Source organism: Coffea arabica, chromosome 11c, assembly GCF_036785885.1.
Source record: "Coffea arabica cultivar ET-39 chromosome 11c, Coffea Arabica ET-39 HiFi, whole genome shotgun sequence".
Classification (NCBI taxonomy): domain Eukaryota; kingdom Viridiplantae; phylum Streptophyta; class Magnoliopsida; order Gentianales; family Rubiaceae; genus Coffea; species Coffea arabica.
Window position 1 is genome coordinate 30,682,442 of NC_092330.1, and position 20,442 is coordinate 30,702,883.

Below are 20,442 nucleotides of genomic sequence, written 5' to 3' on the forward strand. Positions count from 1 at the left end.
AAAGAGACTTATTGTTTGATCTTAAAATTGAAAAAAAATGCAAAATTTTTGAGGAAACAAGCTCATTTGCTAAAGTAAGCATTGCAACAATCATCACTAGGAATTCACATTGCAATAGAATTGACTGGATTGGGGAGTTCAGACGAATTGGAGATAGCTAAAGAGAACAGAAACAATGGCAATAATCAATAGAAAGTAGTTCAACCACTTGCTGGACTTCGTCTCAAGGACATCCAATATCTTGTAATTGTAGCCTCCTCCTTATTGTATTTGCCCAAATGATAGGTTAGGAATTACGAATTGTAAATAATTCACTACAATATGCCCCTTCCTTTTTATAGCTTGACTAATGAAGATCCGCTCTCTTTTATTGAGAAGTTCTTTACGGTGGTGTAAACTTTTCATTTGAGTGGTGTTTAAGAGGATAATCTAAGAACAAGGTGCTTTCCTTATTGTCTCAAAGATCATGCAAATCATGACTTCACTAGGATACATTGGTAATGAAACCCTGAAGGAATTAGTTGCTCCGTATGAATTGTTGACTAGCAATTGTCAGCAAAAAGCTATCTGAGATAAAAGAGTAGGAGTACATGAAGTGAATGTGTCATGGGATTTGGGGTCATAGGTTATTAATTAAGTCATCATATGCAACTAATCTTAAACATGGTAACTTAATCTCAAGAACCATGTTTATATTGTCATATGTATGGGCATACAACTGCAAGTTGCTATAACAGAGAGCCTTACACCATATTAGAAGACGTCAATTTCACTGGAATATATGGTACATAGAAATTTCAACCAAGAAATGACCCTTTTTTCAATATGTATAATGAGGGATAAAGAAACCATCCTAATCTCATGAAGAAATCAAGAGGTTAGAACTATGGGACCACTTGGGTTCCAAAGTCAAAAGTAGACCTCTCAATTTCCTTCCCAACCTGTGCAAGAGAAGATATCTAATCTTGAAGAAATGACACTGTAATATATGTAAAAGGTGGACCACATGATGGACAAATTCAATCAATTTGCCCAATCTCAATAGGCATCAATTTAAAATCTTGAGAGACAAGTTGGTTAGCTGGAAAAGGTAGTCACAGAGAAAGGACAAGGAAGTGAACCCTAAGAAAGTACAATGGTGGTGACTCTTCTTCGAGCACAGTATTGGATGATCTCATTATTAAATCCAAGGATAAACCTAGTGAAAAGCAAGAAGAGAGTAAAATAAAGGATAAATGTGAAGATAGTGGAGATGCAGTGAATGGTTCAAGTAGAAGGATTTAAGAGAACAATCAATGTATGAAAATGCCTGAAGTAAAAGTTTATGTACCGCCTATGCCCTTCTTTTAAAGGCTCAAGAAAAAGACAACTGTTGAGCATTATGAGAAATTTGTAGGGATCCTCAAAAAAACTTCAAGTGAACATGCCATTTTCTGAAGTTCTTTCCAATATACCCGCTTATGCAAAATTCTTGAAAGAAATATTGTCAAGTAACAAGAAGTTAGAGGACTTTGCGAGGGTATCACTTAAGATTGTAGTGAGGTCTTGCAAAATCATCTTCCAATCAAAATGAAGGATCCAGAGAATTTTAGTATACCTTGTCAATTTGAAAATACTTTCATTGATAAATGTTTATATGATCTTAGGTCTAGTGTTAATCTAATACCTTTATCATTCTTTAGAAAATTAAAGTTTTCCAACCTTGTACCTACCAAGTAATTCTATAATTAGCTAATCGTTCTGTGTGTTATCCTATTGGTAGTATAGAATATCTATTGGTTAAAGTCAACAGATTTTATTTTCTTGCTGATTTTCTTGTTCTTGAAATGGGTGAAGATCTTAATATGCCTATTATCCTTGGTGGAGGGTTCTTTAACTATGAGAGAAGGAAATATAGATTTATTAGAAGGAAAGTTAAATTTAAGGGTTGGTAAGGAAAAAAAAGAATTTAATATTTTTAAACCCGTAAAATATCCTTCTTTTGAGTCTTGTCATTATCTTGATGGTAATGACACTTTGTATGACGAGAAATATGTCACAGAGCAGGACTTGAAATTAAGGCTCCCGATAAATAATCGTCAATTTTCCTTTTGGGTGGTCAAAGAGTTGCATGCTGATGGAAAATATTGTGAGAAATTTTAGGCACATGCTATGGATGAAGTCAGATCATCTTAACCATATTACCCGCTATAACTATATATGGCCCTGTCTAGTTGAATATATTTAACACTTTTTGGGAGGCAATCCAACTTTCTTTTCAATTATTTACTCTTTCTTGATTTTCTTTTTTGGAATTAGTGGTGCTATTTATTCAGTTTAGGAGTTTATTGGTTTCTAGTTTGGGTTATTTGATGGTGTTTAATCCCTATTTATAGTGTTCATATGATCTTTAGTTTTAGAAGGATTTCACCGAGGGCCTAACTATGGTTGTTTTTTTTTTTTTTTAAAGCAACTTCGTAGCACTTTTATTGATAGAAACAAATTTTACAAACGGAGAAAGACCATTTCGAAGTACAACAAACAACACTAAAGACAACAAATCGAACACAAACCTCCTTGCCCCATTCAATAGCAAACTAGCTTCAAATCTCCTTTTTGCTCAGCCCTTCATCCGCTTAATTTTCCGAATTGAAGGCATCCCTAATCTATCAAGGCGAATTGCCCCACAAGCCATAGTTGGGAATGTATTAAAGGACTCATATAGCTTGACTTGATGCTCTGGATGAGATACTCCCACATTGGACAACGCATCAGCTACTGTGTTAGCTTCCCTGTAACAATGCGAAAAACGATAGCCTAACTATGGTTGTTGGTGACATTTCTCTCACCTCGCTTGATCATTGGTATTCATTTGTTGTCAAGGGAATTTCACCTTCACCCCTTTTCATGCTAGCTTTCCTATGTTTTTTCCCCAACATTAAGGATAATATTGTCTTTAGTGTGGGGGAAAGGTAAAAGGCTGAAATGAAAATTTTTTTGCTAAAATTTTTCAAAATTTTTGTTCTTATTTTCATCCCTAATATGCAATAGTTTATATTTCAAGTTTTATTATTGTTAAGGCTATATACATATGAATGTGTTAAATATGTATGTTGAATGGTGTTCCTTTAGAGCATTTCTTTGGTGAATATTTAGTATTTTGAAACTTTTTCAAGTTTTGGCTAAATTTTCCATGTATTATAAATATTTTTTAGCATTTTTCTTGTGAATTTGGTCTAATTATTAATCTTAATTCTCCATATTAGTAGGATATGATGGAATTTGTGTTTAGGTGTTTATTAATTTGACTTTACTCCATTGGTTATCATTACTTGGTAACCGGGTCTGCATTCAGTAAATGTGAACTTTTGCATTAAATAGTGAAGATAGCTAATGAGTATGTGATTCTTGAGTGGTGAAAAGCTGAGTAATCAGGCTTCTTTATTTGGGAGACATTGGAATTCACGCTAAAAACTTGAACAGTTGAGAAGTAAATATATTCCCCTTGTTAAAATGTGAAAAAGGTTAAGTATGGAGGATTTCATCAAAGAAAAAAAGGAAAAAAGAAAAATATGTTGATTATAATACTAGCCTATGGATCCATGTGGTTATGTGTTTAAGATTTTGATTAATGGTTGGTCCGTTTGCAAGAAAATATTCGATAAAAACTTTTATACACTTAGTTAAGTTAGATGGAGTTGAAAGGGTTGATGTTGTTAAAACTTAATCGAAGAAGTGTTTCTTTAATTTTCACTATTGGCACTTGACACTTGCTTAGAATAGTTACCTTAGCAATAATAGCCTTGAATATACCATTGTTTGAATTTTAATTTATTCTCGTTCTCATACTTGGAGACAAGCACGAGTTAAGTGTGGGGGAGTTTGACAAGACATAATTTGTAGTATATTTATTTGCATAAGTTGCTAGTTATCTATGCTATTTGAGCTTTAATTTGAATGGAAAATGTTCAATTTTATTCTTATGTTATTTTTATTGGTGGAGAGTTGAGTTGGAGAGAAAATGGACCGGTTTCGAGAGTTCTAGGGCAAAATAAATCGCACAAAGGTGTAATGAATGAAGAAGAAGCAAAAATAAATAAATAAATAAAAATGAGGGTACTGAATAATAAAGGATCCACAGACGGATCCACAGACGGATCCATAAGGCTTCACGCGCGGATTCCTTATAACCAACCCAGGTTGTTCCATCGAACATCAGGCCAATTTTTTTTTTATCTCAACTTTGCTAATGTCAGCACAGGACTTTGGGCTGGTCTTCATCAAAAAAAAAAATGGGCGAAAAGATGATTTTTAGCTCCAATAAAGCCTAATCCTATTCTTTTTGGGATACATTTTCAAGAAACTATAAATAGGGGTATTTTAAGTCATTTTTAGGTTAGAAAACATTAGGCAAGGTTAGTTCATCTACTTTTTATAGCTTTTTCTTGAGAAATCAAGATAAAACGTAGGCGCAAGCAAGGAAGAGATTGGAGCAGGCGAACTGAGAAGTTTTTCTTACTCTTTTCTTTATCTTTGTATTTATTTTTTGAATTCATGGGTTTTAATTTTCCAAACATGTTGAACTAATTCGTTTTTAGAGTTAGGGTTTTATGAAGGAATTTTTGATTAATTTTCCCAGTTCAATTCTTGATTGTCGTTGTAATTATCTATCTTAATTTAATTACATGTCTATACCTGATCAACATCCACATGCTTTTAAGGTTTGTATTGAACTGCGAAATGATATACAATTGTGCACTAAATAGATAAACATACTTAACCTAACCACGAGAGTTGATTAGGTTTTGTATGATGCAATTATATCACTTAAGTTCTTGAAGGATTTAATTGAATATTCGCGATCTTGAGAGAGACCATCAGATTTAATTAAACATATTTTTAAATATATCGAGAGATAATCTAAAATACAATTATTTGATGCGTTCATGGCATGTTAAGAAAATAACTATGTAAATTAAGTCAAATTCTAGATTAAAATCTAAGCTCTAGTCTTCTCAAACACTATTTTACTTGATTTGATTACTTATTTACTTCTCAATTAGTAATTTAACTCCTTTGAATTTAGCTCTCAATATTTGTTAGAATAATTAAAGTGGAAGATTAAATCGTCCTTGTGTGTTTGAGCCCTGTATTACTCCAAGTAATCTTATTACTATGACCTACCTTATGCACTTGTACAGACATATCACCTATAACATGATCCCCTTAATTCAAACATAAGGGAAGAAAGATTGTTCGAGGGATTGATAAAAGCTCATAACCGGACTTTCTGTTAACAGTCCTAATTACCACATGCACCATTATCACAAGGAAAAATTCAAAATCATTCTAATTTGATCTCGATTCTAAAGGGTCTATTCCATTACAACTTAAAAAAAAAAAAATTGGGCTAGAGCAAGGTAAGAGATTCATAGCCTAATAAAGTCTATTGCATGTGTAAGAGCTTTCTATGCTTACCGCTCAAAGTGGAACTTGCCTTGCCTTCATTGGTAGAGAGGTGAACATAGGAAAGAAGAGTTGCACAAAAGACTTTCTATTATCATACAATAAAGTGAAATCCTGCACTTTGGCTTGGACACTCTGTCCTCCTTCCTAAAAGTGGACATAAGTTGAATAAGAAGAGTTGCTACATCTAACATAAATTAGACTTTTCTCCTCTAAGTAGAGAGGAAGCCGTTAACAATTCAAGTTAAAGTTTCATACCTATTCGTTGTCCTTATTATGATAGTAGAATAGTGTTAAAATCAATAAGATAAGTATGGTCCATGACCTGGTCTTGAAAGATAGTCAATATTCTTGGTTTAACAATCAAAGTAATAATAATAGATATCATAACTGCTTTTTCACTCAACCAGGGATGCATGGGACTTGGAGAGTGAATTTCAATTAGAAGTGGCAAAATGGATTCATATCCACCAATCCATCCATATAAACCAATCTTAAATGGATTTGGATGATCCATATAAATTCAATGGTTTTAAATGGATAACCATTTAAATCCAATTATGTTGGTGGATTTAAATGGATTATCCATGTTATCCATATACATCCATTTAACTTAAAAAACAAAAAACATATTTATAAAAAAGTGAGATAGAATCTTGTGGGACCATCTATTCTTTTCTTCATAACTTTCTCATATGTCAAATTAATTTTGTGGGACCACCTACTCTTTCCTTCATAACTTCCTCATATACCAAGTTGTCAATAACATTAATTGCATTTTATTTGCTTCTAGTTCCTAGACTTCTTTCATCCTTTTCAAAATTATATTTTAGTCTCTAGTCTTTTTTTTTTTAATTAAACTCTCATGTAGTAATGATTGTAAACATTTATATTCTTAAGTAAAGAAAAAGCGAGAATGCATCATGCAGTGTCAAAATAAGTTTTATTTTTTTAATTATTTTATTTATAAAAAGAATTTTTCTAACGAGTGTCCCCGCAACATTGGTTAGGATATGTAAATGGTACCTTTTTTTTTTTTTCCAAATCCTCATACTTGCAATCCTTCTTCCCTTATCACCCAACCCAACTATCTAAAAAACAAAAGATACCTAATTTACTAAGTAATATAAGGTAGCTTGTATATCAATGGTATAATAAGGAGTTTCATACATTTTTAGGTACCACGTGCACATGTGACGAAAATATTTTACTTGTCAAATAACATAAGATTTCTTATTAGAACTCCACTTTTATTCAAGACATCCCTCTTGAACAGAAGTGCAAAAAATTGGAAACGTAAACTTCTTTTCACTGTAAAGCCATATTCAATTCATCCAAAAGTTATAAAAATGTAGCCAAGTTCTTAATTGTTCATTACTTTACAAAATAATACTTAAAGTAATGATGAACGGTTAAATTGACCACAACAGTTAAATTTTCTTGAATCTAAACTAATTTTATGAAGAATTGAAATAGAGTAGTAGTACAAGCATTTGTTATTACCAAAAGGTTTTAGGTTATTTAAGAATAGAACTTTGGAGATCTATATTTTTTGGAAAAAAATATTTGGATCTTAAATTTAGGATTTAGGAGAGTAAATGGATAAATGGATGGATCATGGTTTACACTATCCATTTAAATGACATCCATTTAGATCCATTTATTAAATGGTTTTAATTGGATTGGATCAATTTGATCCACTAGCCATTTAACTAAAACCATTTATCAACCATATATCCATTTTGCCACTTCTAATTTCAATACATGGAGGTCCGCTGGTAGGGATTCTTTGGGGATTATTTTGGGTTTTCATTGAGAGTGCGGATTGAAGCAACTGCAGCAAAGAAACGAAAGCTCATAATCAACAACATAGTTATCCAGTAGGAGAGCTACACCCGTATCCCAAATCTGGCTTCCTATTGATGAAATAAACATTAATCACATGATAGCAAATGATGTGATAAACCTTTTAGCGCCCCTTTGAGGTTTTGATGGTTTATTAAAAAGTACTTCACCTATAGAGTTCTTTATAAAAGCACTTATTAAATACTTAAATATGTTGTTTCGACCCATACTTTGATAAGTGATTATTGTGTTGGATAATATGTACTGCTTAATCATTCAAATGTATTTATCTCTTTCTTGAATTTATAATAGAGGATACAATAATTAAATTATATATTTTATTTTATAAAATATAAAAGCTATTCTAGAAATACCAAATTTGAGTTTTTGTTATACGTGCCATTAATACAAAAAGTTCTACTTTTAAATTTATGGGATGATGTTATTTTGGATGTTTTGAATGGTAAAAGCTAATATGTGATTATCTCATAAGTTGTTAGGCTCAGATTGTGATTAACCCAAATTTGTATTATCTTTAACAAAAAAAAAAAGAAAAAAGGAGAGAGAGTCCATTAATCAATTGATATTGTTTAATTGAGTTCCAAATCTCCAATCACAAGCCTTATTGGATGTGCGGCTATAGATTACTACTAGGAGAGATAGGCCAAATCTTGTTATTATTGTTGTTATTATTAGTATTAGACAGCAAAGATTAAGTGGGATAAAAGAAAGGAAATAACCAATAAGACTTTCTTGTCACAAGACCTCCTATTGCTAGCTTTCTAGTTGCTTCTCGCGAAATCATATATTTATGATGTGAACATCCACATTCTCTCCCTACTTGTGTACGTTTTCTACTTCAAGTCTACTATTAGGGACTAACTTAATTTTTTTTCCATCTAACTTAATCGACCCATAATAGCTATTAAGTAGGTTTATCACCTCCTCAATCCAAATTCAAAAACTGTAGCTAACTTGTGATTAATGTATACAAGCCCATTTGAGAGAGCGGTGCTTAAAAACAAAAAAGTACTAATTCCACTTTGCACCCTCAAACTTATACCATTTTTTCGCTTTGCACCTTAAACTTCAATTTTAGATATTTTGTATATTGAATTCTCAATTTTGAATATTTTGCACCCTAAACTCTTGAGTTTGCTCTATTTAAGTTCAACGATGATAACATTAGCAAAATTAGCAGTATTGAGGTACAAATCAATGATAATTTAGTGATCAAAATGAGCCAAGATATCCCAATTATAACAAAACTATGTTTGCTATATTATTTGTGTGGTGAAGTTAAGTTTGAAGTATGGTATCTTTCTCATAATTTGCACGCTCCACAAAATACTACTCTTTTTTAGCAGTAGAAGTCACCGGAACTCTTTTTTGAATCATACAAGTACTCTTATAAGTAAGTTTTTTGGATAGGTGCTTTTGTAAATAAGTTACTTATACACTGTATGTAAATAAAGTACTAATTTATGTATCAAATATGAAGACTTTGATGCAAAAATGTACTTATATGGTGATATAGGAAGACAAAAAAAACTTGTAAAAAATGTGTTTTTATGATAAAATGGGAAATAAAGAAGCACACAGAAAATACAGTTACATGGTCAATTATTTTTTCTATCTCTTCATGTAAGTACATTTTTTACAACAAAGTGGTAACATTTGGATCCATGGATTACACTTTGTAAATAATTTATCTACAATAGTAATTGTATAATTCAAGAAAGAGTCTCGATGACTCATATTGCTAAAAAAAAAAAAAAAAAAAAAAAAAAGTCTTTTGTAGAGCATGCAAACCTTGAGGAAGACACCATGCTTCAAACTGAACTTCGCTATACAAATTACTATAGCAAAAAAAAAAAATGTTGAATTGCAATTGGCATTTAAATTAAGATTCAATCAAGTACATGATATCATGGTTAAGATCAAAATTGACCATGATACCGATCTCTATATTGTAATTGTTAAAATTAGTATTCTTTCTTTTATTGATGACAATATGCACTTTAAACTATAGAAACATGCATTTTACTAAATGGATAATGTGCACTTTAAAATGATTTAATAGTATCTTCAGAAAAGCCTAATAAAATAATAATGCTTCCATCCAAAGTACAACAATGCAAGTGGGTTAGTGGCCATGAACTCGCGGGTTCAAAACTTAGGGCAGCTCCAATGGGGGTGTAATGGGGAGCCATTACACCGCTCCATGACACGGCTCCCCATTGGAGCCGTGTCATGGAGATTACACGCATCACATGTATGATGCGTGTAATCCATTGAATGTGGGCCCTATTTGTATTTTATTTGATTTAACTTATGTAATATTATGTTATGGAGTTCAACTAATTACATTCCGAATTATTAATTAAGTATGGATTATTATGATATCTTCGCATTTGAAGTATCAAATATTTGTTTAATTTCCTACATAATTATTTTTAAAAAAATAACAATATATTATTTTTGAAACATAGAAAAAGATATATTATTCAAACTTAAAAATTAATAATATCATTTTTAGAAAATAAAAAAATTCAAAATGTACAAAATTTAACAAAAGTTAGTACTTTATTTTTTAAAAATAACAAAATTAGTTTTAAAAATTACTTTATTTATTTATGGGATATGAGTTATGCATTATTAAAATAAATATTTGATTAATTGTGGACCCATGCTATTACACCTTGTGGAGTGTAATCAATTGTAAGTGAAAGTGTAATAAAAGAGGAGAAAGTGAAATGCTGACGTGGCATGTAGATTACACTCCACAAAGTGTAATAGCATTGTGGATGCTCTTAGAAGTAATAGTGGGTCCGTTGTTTAAAATAAATGTTCAGAGACTAGGCAATGGGCAATCAAGACATTTTACGAAATATCAAATATTTCTTTATTAGTATGAATAGTTCCCAATTCCCCATCTATGAATTAGCCCAAACTTACATCACTATTCTGAATTATGGAAGTTCCGGCTTCCATATCCAAAGTTTTCCCAATATATGTATTGTATGCTATAATAAATATGATTTATAGTTTTGCATTTCTGAATTTAGAAATCTCAAAACAACATTTGAACCAAATTTGACTATTTGTAGTTTGAATTTTCAAAATTACCCACCAAATTCTAATTTATGGACTTCAAAATTTCAAATTCAATTTAAAATTAGTCACTAACCCTGTAATTTACTTTTATATTAGTATGCAGAGTCAAAAAAAGGGAAACAAGTTTTACTTTATATTTCCAATTTGTTAATTGACGTGGTTTTAAAAGAAACAAAAAATTCACGTGTAGATCTTTATATAGGAGTTCAATATATTGTCAATCTGATGTAGAATAGTACTTCATCTTCTTTGTATTTGTCAAAGATTAAATTAAACAAATCTTGAAACAAGTATTTTAACCCGTGCATTTGCACAGTTTTTTTTATATATTAGTATTAATTATGAATTTATGAAAGCATGAATAATTCAAGAAAAATAATAATATTCTTACATGTTTATGAGTATTTATTTTAGAAAATGAATGTATCTAAGTGTTTAGGTACCATATCAATTTTTGAACACTTTTATATATTTTTTCTTTTGATATAATATTATTCATAAGATATGCAAGGTATACAAAAATATTGACATATATTTTTTAATTAATTATTAAATTTTTATATGATTAAAAACCTAAAAATACATATACAAATCTGTATTAAACTAAATACCAAATGTCCAAAAATATATTTTCTTCATGAATAAATATTAAATTTCTATCAACATTACTAAGTAACAATCAAAATAAGAAAGAATTAAAAAATTAATACATATGAATAAAATAAATTAAATGGATTTATAAATAAAGATATTTTTGTTAGAAGAGGGAAAATAGCCATAATAAAAAAATTATTCAAATTTATTAAAATGGATTAAGTTGTTAGAAATGAGAAAATTTATGAGAAAATTTGAAATTTTGAATAGAGAAGAGTTGGATATGGATATGGGTCAAACCCAAGTATCTAAATGACCCATTAATTCTATTCAATTAAGCATCTCACTTAAGAGAGAGAGATCATGAGTGTGTGTGTGTGTGTAAAATTACTTAACGAGTTTGTACAAAATAAAGTTATTGAAAAAAGAAAGAGAATGCTTAAAATGGTCTTTTTATCCACCGGTTCTTCAGTATACAAGGTCTAACTTGAATGCTTCGCTAGGAAAAACTAAGTCATGGGAACAGTTATGGAAACACAAGTAGATTGAGAAAAGGAAAGGTTTATTAGAGGATTATTAAACATGCTTCATGTGGTCTTGATTTGTTTAATTTGGTCAAAATATCAAAGATTAATTTGACACACAGGACCAAACCTTAGAGATCCAAACTGCATCTTTCCCATTTCTTTATATTTCCCATGTTCAACTTTTGAAATACAAATTCGTTTATGAGAATTAAGTTGTTGTCACAATCTTTTCAATCTGTGTTATTTTTCTCTTTCAATTCTATTTTGGAAATATCAACTCTCTATTGCTTCCTCCTATATAGGGCTATTTCTTCCTCTTGTTTAGGGTTGAAAGACAAATCAAATTACTCGATATTCGAATTGAGTTCGGTTTAATAAGAGTTCGTTTGAGTTTGGTTCGCAAACTTATCAAGCCAAACTTAAACAACATTTTTTATTCGACAAACTTTTAAACTCTGCTCAAGTTTGATTTGATTAACATAAAATTAAAATTTATAAGCAAAAAATTCAAACTACTCAAATTCAACTCGAACTTGGTTCAATAAAAGCTTGTTTGAATTTGGTTCGATAAATAAGTAAATCAAATTTGAGCACAATTTTAAGTTCGTTAAAATAATCAAGTAATCTTGAACATTAAAGTGCTTGATTTAATTAGACTCTTTTACACCTTACTGTTATTATCGTAAACAGGAACACTGCATGGATATACTAGAACTTAGTTATCAACAATTGCCAAATCATGTGAAGCCATGTTTTCTCTATTTTGCGGCCTTTCTGGTCGGCAAAGAAATCCTGACATATAGGCTGAAGAGTGCATGGATTGCAGAAGGATTCGTTGAAATGCAAAATGACGAGAACGGAAGGTTAGAGAATGCAGCTGAAACGTATTTGAACGATCTAATTGCTAGAAGCTAGCCTCGTACTAGTTTCCAAAAGACGATCTAATGGAGGTGTCAAAGCAAGCCGTGCTCATGATCTCTTTTTTGGTTTTGCCCGCTCAAAAGCTACAGAAGAGTTCTTCCTGCATTAACTAAATGGTCATGATAAACCTTTAAATTCATCTTCAGGTGCCCATACTGAATTTAAGCCACGCGGATACCATGTGTCCACTCTGGATTGAAAGATCTTGCAGCTAAATCAGAAACTTCCTACTGGTGTGTCTGCTCTCTAATACAGTCTTACTCTGCAGGAATACATGAATCATACGAGGATGCTTCATTTATCTCTAACCACTTTAAACTTCTCGGAGTGTTAGATCTTTGTAGGATCAATGGTATTGTCTTGGCATATTTCACTTAGTTCCCATTAGATTCTCATCTCTAGAAACTTTACATGCGAAGGATTCCGCTATAAACAGGCAATCTCAAGGACTTGCAAACGTTTCTACTGAGAACCTATACAATTGTTGAATTACCTACAACTGTCTGGAACTTGGGAAGACTGAGGCATTTGAAAATAGAAAGTTGTTCATACTTTTGTACTTTGCCACAATACACTGTCAAGAAATCGTTGAAGTTTGGTACTTTACAATCCCTTTCCACACCATTTTTGTGTTATCGAGAATATGCTGAACAGATCAGGAAGGCTTACCAAGTCTTCCAGAGCTAAGTTGTGCATGTCTTTGATTCATGAGATGATTCTTCTAATTGCAATGGATTTCCAAAATTGGACTTCCTTATCCGGCTTGAATCACTGAAAGTGGAATATAGACGCACGGGGAAACATTCTTGTGAGTTCAACTTTCCCACAATTCTTAAGAAGTTAACCCCGTCCAAATTTTGCCTTCCATGGAGCGAAACGTAGACCGTTGGGAAGAAACTGCCTAATCTTCAAGTTCTCAATTTATCAAGCGGTGCATTCGTAGGTAAAACATGGGACATATTAGGAGGAGAGTTTTGTCGACTAAAGTTCTTGAAGTTAGAGCCATCAGACATTGTAAAGTGGAATACTTATAGAAGATCATCTTTCCTGCCCTGAGACCCTAGTTTTGAATTCTTGGAACCTAGTTGAGGAGATTCCTTCTTGTTTAGGGGCTATACAGGCACTGCAGAGGATTAAGGTGCACTATTGTTATAGTCACTCTATTGGATTTCAGCCAGGAAAGTCATGGAAAGCAAGAGGAAATGGGAAATTTTTAGTGAGAAAGTAAGTAACAGAAGTTCGGTATTCTTATGGATATTTTTAGTACTCCTGCAAGCATTATTTGGATATAAAAACAAGGCAAACCAAATATTATAGGGGACAATGTCCTATTTCAATCTTGAACTACTTCAAATTAACAGCTAGGAAGAAGTTCAGTATTATGGAACGACATATGAGGCGTTCACCAAGAACAACTCCAGATATGGAGTCAGATTTGCATAAGAAACCAAACTAAGGTAAGGTCAAAAAGCATTAGAAGCCAAAAAGGAGAAGGGGGAAAAAAACTAAGAAAAGCTTGTTGAACAAGAAGACTATGCACTTCTTTGTTTCATGCGTTCAGTTTATGAAAAAAGGCCAACTTGACCTCGAAGTGGCTCGGTGAAACCTGCCACAGGAAGGGGCATACATCATAAGGGGTCAACTGCCACAGCTCAGCGCTAATCCGTCAAATGTTTTGACGAACAGCCCCTATTATGTGCTGCTACCGCTTCATCCTCTATAGAATGATCGGTGCAGAGACTTTGAGCTAGTGAAGTTAGCCTTTCAGGCTAGGGAAACTGAACTCACTTTTGGCTGTGCAAGGCATGAGAACGAGCCCTTCAGATTCAATTGAGACGAGCGTGTTCTTTCCCTTCAAAGACGGCATTCTCGGCATCAAGAATAGTTGCCAAGAAAGCTTTAAATCTTTTAACTACTATTTAAGTAAAACATCCATTTAAAAATCACAAAAATTGGCTTTCCCGTAGACACTGTCTATCCTACATATCAGTCAAAAACAAAGGGAGAACAATGAGGGGGGTTGAAAGAGACAAACTGGGAAACTCTGTGATTCTATGCCATGGATAAGAGAATCAGTTTATCACTCTTTTAGAACATTGTCTCACAACCTTAGCAGTGAAGAGGCTTGGACTCAGGGCAGAGATTGGAAGACCACGTAAAAGTCAGATCAACATGAGGGATCTCATCCTTGCAAAAGTTTTGACTGTGGGAGACAAAGCGAGAGATGTTAGCTTACAGAGAAAAAATTGAAAGTCTGCAGAAACATAATGTGTTTCCGTGCAAAATTTATCCCCACACTACCGAGAGGAAGCTTAGAAGGACAGTACTAATTATAACAATTATAACAATTATGTTAATGACTGATATGATCCCTATGAATCTGCAGGGATGCATTTACTCAAAACTGATGAGGCCAAATTGTCTCACTACAGTCGCCAGTGGAATTCTTGAACCTTTTTTACACTAAACCAGGAAACATTTCACATCAAAAGGACAAATAGAATCATCAGAGGCATCCCAGGAATATTGGTTTTCTCATTACATCCATGGAATGCCCCATCTTTCCCTATGGAGAGAGTTCAGGTGGGGGTACGGATGGTCTGGAGCCAATTAAACCCCAGCAGACAGTACAAGGAAAACAGAAGTCAGAAAAACATAGGGAATTCTTAAGTGAAACTCTCATCATCAGAAGAAATAATGTCCCCGGTTGCAAGGCATAAAAAAAATGCTGTTAATTATCCCTGCTAATGGTTCCAAGCTGAGATCATGCCGCTAAGAAAAAAGAAAAGGAGGAACAGAAATGTAACAATCTGAAGCATTTGGTTATCAAGTCCCAAAGACGAATCAAAGGCTACTATTATAGAACACATGAATAATCAGACACGTAGTGAGCTGATTGGCCAGTTGAAGATTATGCAGATATTCTGTACAAGTGGCTGAAAATCATTTTTTAGCATGTATTGATGCTCTAAGAACAATATATATATCAAGAACTTATCAGTTTACTGAATGCAAAGATTTGGTCTCTTAGCTTTAATCTAAGTATGTGAGGTCTAAATTCTGCTTTTGTTTTGGATGTAGTGGAATGACCCACCTCAAAAGAGCAGAAGCACATATATATATCCATACAGTTGGTGTGTGCGTGTTTGAGAGAGAAAGTAATGAGCGGATAATCTGTATTAGATACATTCATGAAACATCTACATGCATAGTTCTATGTAAGTAGGACAAATTATATGGCTACTCGGTTGACTTCTTTGTTATGCCATTTGCTTCACGTTCAGGCAATCAAATATCTAAGTAAATGCACCAAAGTTTGTTTGCTTTTGTGGTATTCTGATAAATGCACTAAACTTTGTTTGCTTTGCTCGGGCACTCAACTCCTTTGTTTGCTTCTGTATCAGTGGAATGAAATGAGGAAGACTCCTCCATAGTCTGGAGGAGTAGAAATCATGGGATCATTGTCATCCTTCAACTTGAATTGCTTTTCTGATGACAATCAGTATCAGATGATATTCATCACAGAAAGAATCAGTTACTTACAGAATCAACTTGTACAGTATTACTGCACCTTGGCCAGTACTCCTCTTGGAAAGTTGAATCTTATGTCCATTTTTACCTTATAGAAATTCTGTGGCTTCAGGTTTTCTAGCCTGAAACTTAAGTTTTGCCAAAACTTTCCTGCAACCATTTTGCTTGGACATGCAGCCCAGCATCCCTTAAAGCATTCAAAGCTGACCTATATAGTCTGACATCTAATTTGGTGCCTTCTGTCTTCATATCCTGCAAAAGCTTAACCAATTCATCAGCTCTATTCAACTTAGAGAAGACTGCAACCATGATAGCAGCCATTGCTCTATCAATTGCTCCCCCATTAAGCCTGAACTTTTGGTAATATCTCATACACGTTTCAAACTCCCTTGCCCTGCTATATGCACTTATAACACTAGTGTAACTAACCCTATCAGGCAATACCTTTCTTCTGTTCATCTCCTTCCAAATTTTCTCCACTTGCCTCAAGTTCACGGCCCTTCCATGCATGTCTAGGAGAGAATTGTAGATCCAAACATTAGGTTCACAGCCTCTTTCCTTCATTTTGGCCACCAGCCTCATTGCATCTCCCACCCTGCCAGTTTTACCATACATAGCAACCATGCTAGCGTAGGCCACAACACATTTATCAAATCCCTTTTCCTCCATCTCAGAGAATATCATCTCAGCTTTGAAATATTGTCCAAGCCGGAAATAGATGTTCTGGATTGAAGCATAGGTCACTTGACCTGGTTCACAGCCCTGCAATATAAGATCTTCATATACCTTAACTGCAGCATTAAGCCCTCTTCTTTTAGAGAAGCCATTAACTATTGCACAAAGGATGCAATCAGAAACTCTGATGCTAACACGATTCATCATCTTAACAACATCAAGAGTTCTTTCTACCAATCCTTCTTCAATGTACATCAATACAAGTTTCAAGAACAAAGCTGGATCCCTCAGCATTTTCTTACTCTCACCTTCCTCTAAAAGCTCTTCAGCCATTTTCACTTCTCGCATGCTAAGAAATGAAGAAATCAGAGAGGAGTAAAATAAATGATTCTCCAGAATACCTCTTTTTGTCATTTCTCTAAAGTACTCAAGAGCTTCAAAAGGCCGTCTTAGTTTCCCCAGTGATTCACACAAAATCCAGTAAATCTTCGGAGTAAATGGGGTAGAACCAAAATCTTTTGTTTCAAACTCTTCAAACAGTGAAACAGCATTCTCATATCTTCCAATTTTCATGTAGGCTTCCATTATATGGTAATAACAGCCTGAATCTAAAACAGTGCCATTCGATTTCATACGCTCGTACAATGAAATCGAACTGCTATACATATGCAACTTATTGTAGCCTTTCATGGCAGCATCAAAAGCCAAAAAAGCAATACTTTCATCAGCTGTGAAAATTCCAAGCAAAATATTTACAAGTTTGAATTTTCTAGCTCTACTGCAGCTACTAATTAATCTATAACATGTAGAACCATCAGGCAAGACTTGGAAACTTTTGAAATCTTCACACAATGAATATAACAGACCCCAGTTTCTTGAATTAATTAAGTACCTGATAACAAGCTTGAGGGTCAATTTCTTTGGTCTAAAATCTGGCTTGTCCTTAGCTCTTTCATAGTAATCATAAGCTAATTCCTCAGTTCTGGAATCCTCAAACAAAGCACAGATAAGGCCATTCAAATCCTCTGTTTCAGGCAAGCTGGAAACTTGATCATCAAGATCTTGCAGCTTCAAGTCCAACTGAATTACTGGTGAAGTGGTGGATGAAGCATCTTCCAAGACTGGTACTGATGAACAACTTGAAGACTTTGCTATTAAAGCTCTGGAATTCAAACACAGGAGGGAAAAAATGGGATGGCTTTTAAAGGGTTCTGAGAATATGGAAATTGGAACGGGATTGCGGGATGATTTCATACGATTGATTGAAGCTAATGACCATTCTGGAGAATTGGGAATGGCCATTTTTGCCACAATTTTGGAAGGAATTTGCAAGATTTTGTATTTGTACCTTATCGTATCTTTGCTAGTGCAACGCATGGTTTTATATGGACCACCGGTTGATGGACATGTGGAGGATTTTGAACTTGGAGTTTGTACTATGACTTTTAGTTTTAGCCACAATTTTGCTCAAGACAAGGAAGAAAAAAAATCTAATGGCGTAGTAGAATTTTCTTTTTCTTTTCTTTGTTTTCGTTACCAAAATAAATAAAATTTTTAAAATTAAAATGTTCGTTTGCAAAATATTGCAACGTATGATTGTATATTTTGGAGAAATTTTAATGCTAGATTTTTATACAATTTTAGTTTGTTATGGTTTTCAATTTATCTGAAGCTAGTCTCTTTCCCGTGCATTCAACAACACGATTAAATATTGCAATATAAATTTTGAAAATTAAATATTTATTTAAGAAATAAAATATTTTTTGATCAGCTATTCAAATATAGTTTGAGAATGGAAAAAAGGATATACTACATGTAAAACTTAAAATGAGCCAAATTTTGAAAAGAATTTGCAATATACCAAACAAAATGAGAGTTAGGTAAGAGCACTAAAAAAAATATTGTAAACAATCAATATAAAATTAAGGTAATTCTTTTTATAGTTAAGGTTAATCAAATTAACAGTGAGCAAATTGTAACACAATTTCAATTTAAAATTAATTTAGAAATCAATGTTGTCTGTTAGTTAGGCTCGTGCGTATTCTGGAGCAATATTATTGGTAAAAAGGGAAGAAGCATCATAACGTGTTCAATAATATTTCAGTATTGTTGTGATAGCCCCACATTCCCCTGAGGCGAACCTAGGACTGCAAACGAGGCGAGTCGAGTCGAGTCGAGTTTTGGGCTAATCGAGCCGAGTCTCGACTAAATTTTACCAAACTCGAACTCGACCTCGAGCTCGAAAAAAAATAAAAAATAATTATTTTATTTTTTAAAAAATAAATAAAATAATATTTTTTCTTAATAAATATTAAAATATTAAGGATATATATGTAATTTTACTATTAAAATAAGAAAATAAGAAAATATATATATACTTAAAATAAAAAATATATATATACTTAAAATAAAAAAATAAAAAATATTATATATATATACTCGAGCTCGCAAGCCTAACGAGTTTAATATTTTGATTTCGAGTTCGAACTCGATTTCGACTCGAACCAGCTCGAGCTCGACTCGAACCAGCTCGAGCTCGACTCGAGCTGCTCGCCAGTGGCTCAATTCGTTTGCAATCCTAGGCGAACCAAAGGGTTCGACGGATCGCCTGCCCAACTCTCGCCAGGACTTGTTCACTCTCTTTAAACAAATAGGATATCACCTTGAGGATAAGTGAAAATAATCAATCTCAATGCTTAAAACGTATACTTACATTCATTCCCATCTCAAATAGAATACAATCCCAATATATCGAAAGTTCTCAGTTCTTAATACATCCAACCCTATTCAAGCACTAGCGCGAGAAAAGCGAAAAAACAAAATTCAAAAGAACTAGTCCAGGCTAGTTTGCACAACTCTCACGCCCTCGCTCGCATCCCTTGTAAGGAAAACAAAACTAACGGAATGGGCTAAAAATCCAGTGAGATTCCATACACATAGCCAAGTAATTAAACAAGGACATTAATAACAAGTAATTCAGAAAACATTTACAATATAAAGCAATGATAATATATTTATTAAAAGGATACATGCTCACATGGAGCCCTTCGTTCATTCATTCCACCAACCATTTTTTTATTCCTCCAGCATTAAAAATAATTTCATTTATAAGTGAAAACCCCTCCATTGTTCTTGTCATTCATTCATTCATTTCATTTTCCCCCTACTGGACACTGGCTAGTCTCCACCAGACTTCGTGGTCATATTCGAGTATACCAAACATTAATCCAGGGTCACCAATCGCCCGACCGAGTCCGCTTCTGGCTCGAGTCGACCGGCAACGAAGGGCAAGGACCCAATTCAGCCAAAAGATTTACATTCATGTACAAGTAGTATTTAAACATTTAATCATTTAATCATCGTAAATTTCACATTCATTTAGGTCGAGTGCGATAAAGTACACACTTGCCTAGCAAAATTCATTTTTAGAAATCATTGAAAACATTTAACATTTAATCCAACATTCACAAATAGTCACATAGTCACAACAATTCACATAGACATTGGAAACATAACGTACAAAGAACACTCACCTATTTAAGCAAAATAACGTCCAAAGTATCCTTCCGGATAACACCATCAATCACCAAGGAACTCTAAGATTAACCAAGAAAACATAATACTGTTCAACTATCAAAGGTTTAGGTGAATCAAAGAAAATCCGAATAACTACTAGTACAATGTATAAATATGATTTTTGAAGTGAAAAGAGTACATTTAGATCAAGGAACATGAGTAACTAAGAGGTTCCCAAACCCAACACAAAACTACACTCAAAAGGTTTTAG

The 20,442-nt window shown here is 33.2% G+C and overlaps 1 protein-coding gene across 1 annotated transcript; it reads right to left on the bottom strand.

Annotated features, from left to right (window-relative positions):
• Positions 1 to 15,611: 15,611 nt before the first annotated feature.
• LOC113715384 (uncharacterized) lies at positions 15,612 to 18,040 on the bottom strand. Its single transcript, XM_027239567.2, has one exon. It carries the CDS (start codon positions 18,030 to 18,032, stop codon positions 16,110 to 16,112), a length of 1,923 nt encoding a protein of 640 aa, XP_027095368.1. The 5' UTR covers positions 18,033 to 18,040; the 3' UTR covers positions 15,612 to 16,109.
• Positions 18,041 to 20,442: the final 2,402 nt, after the last annotated feature.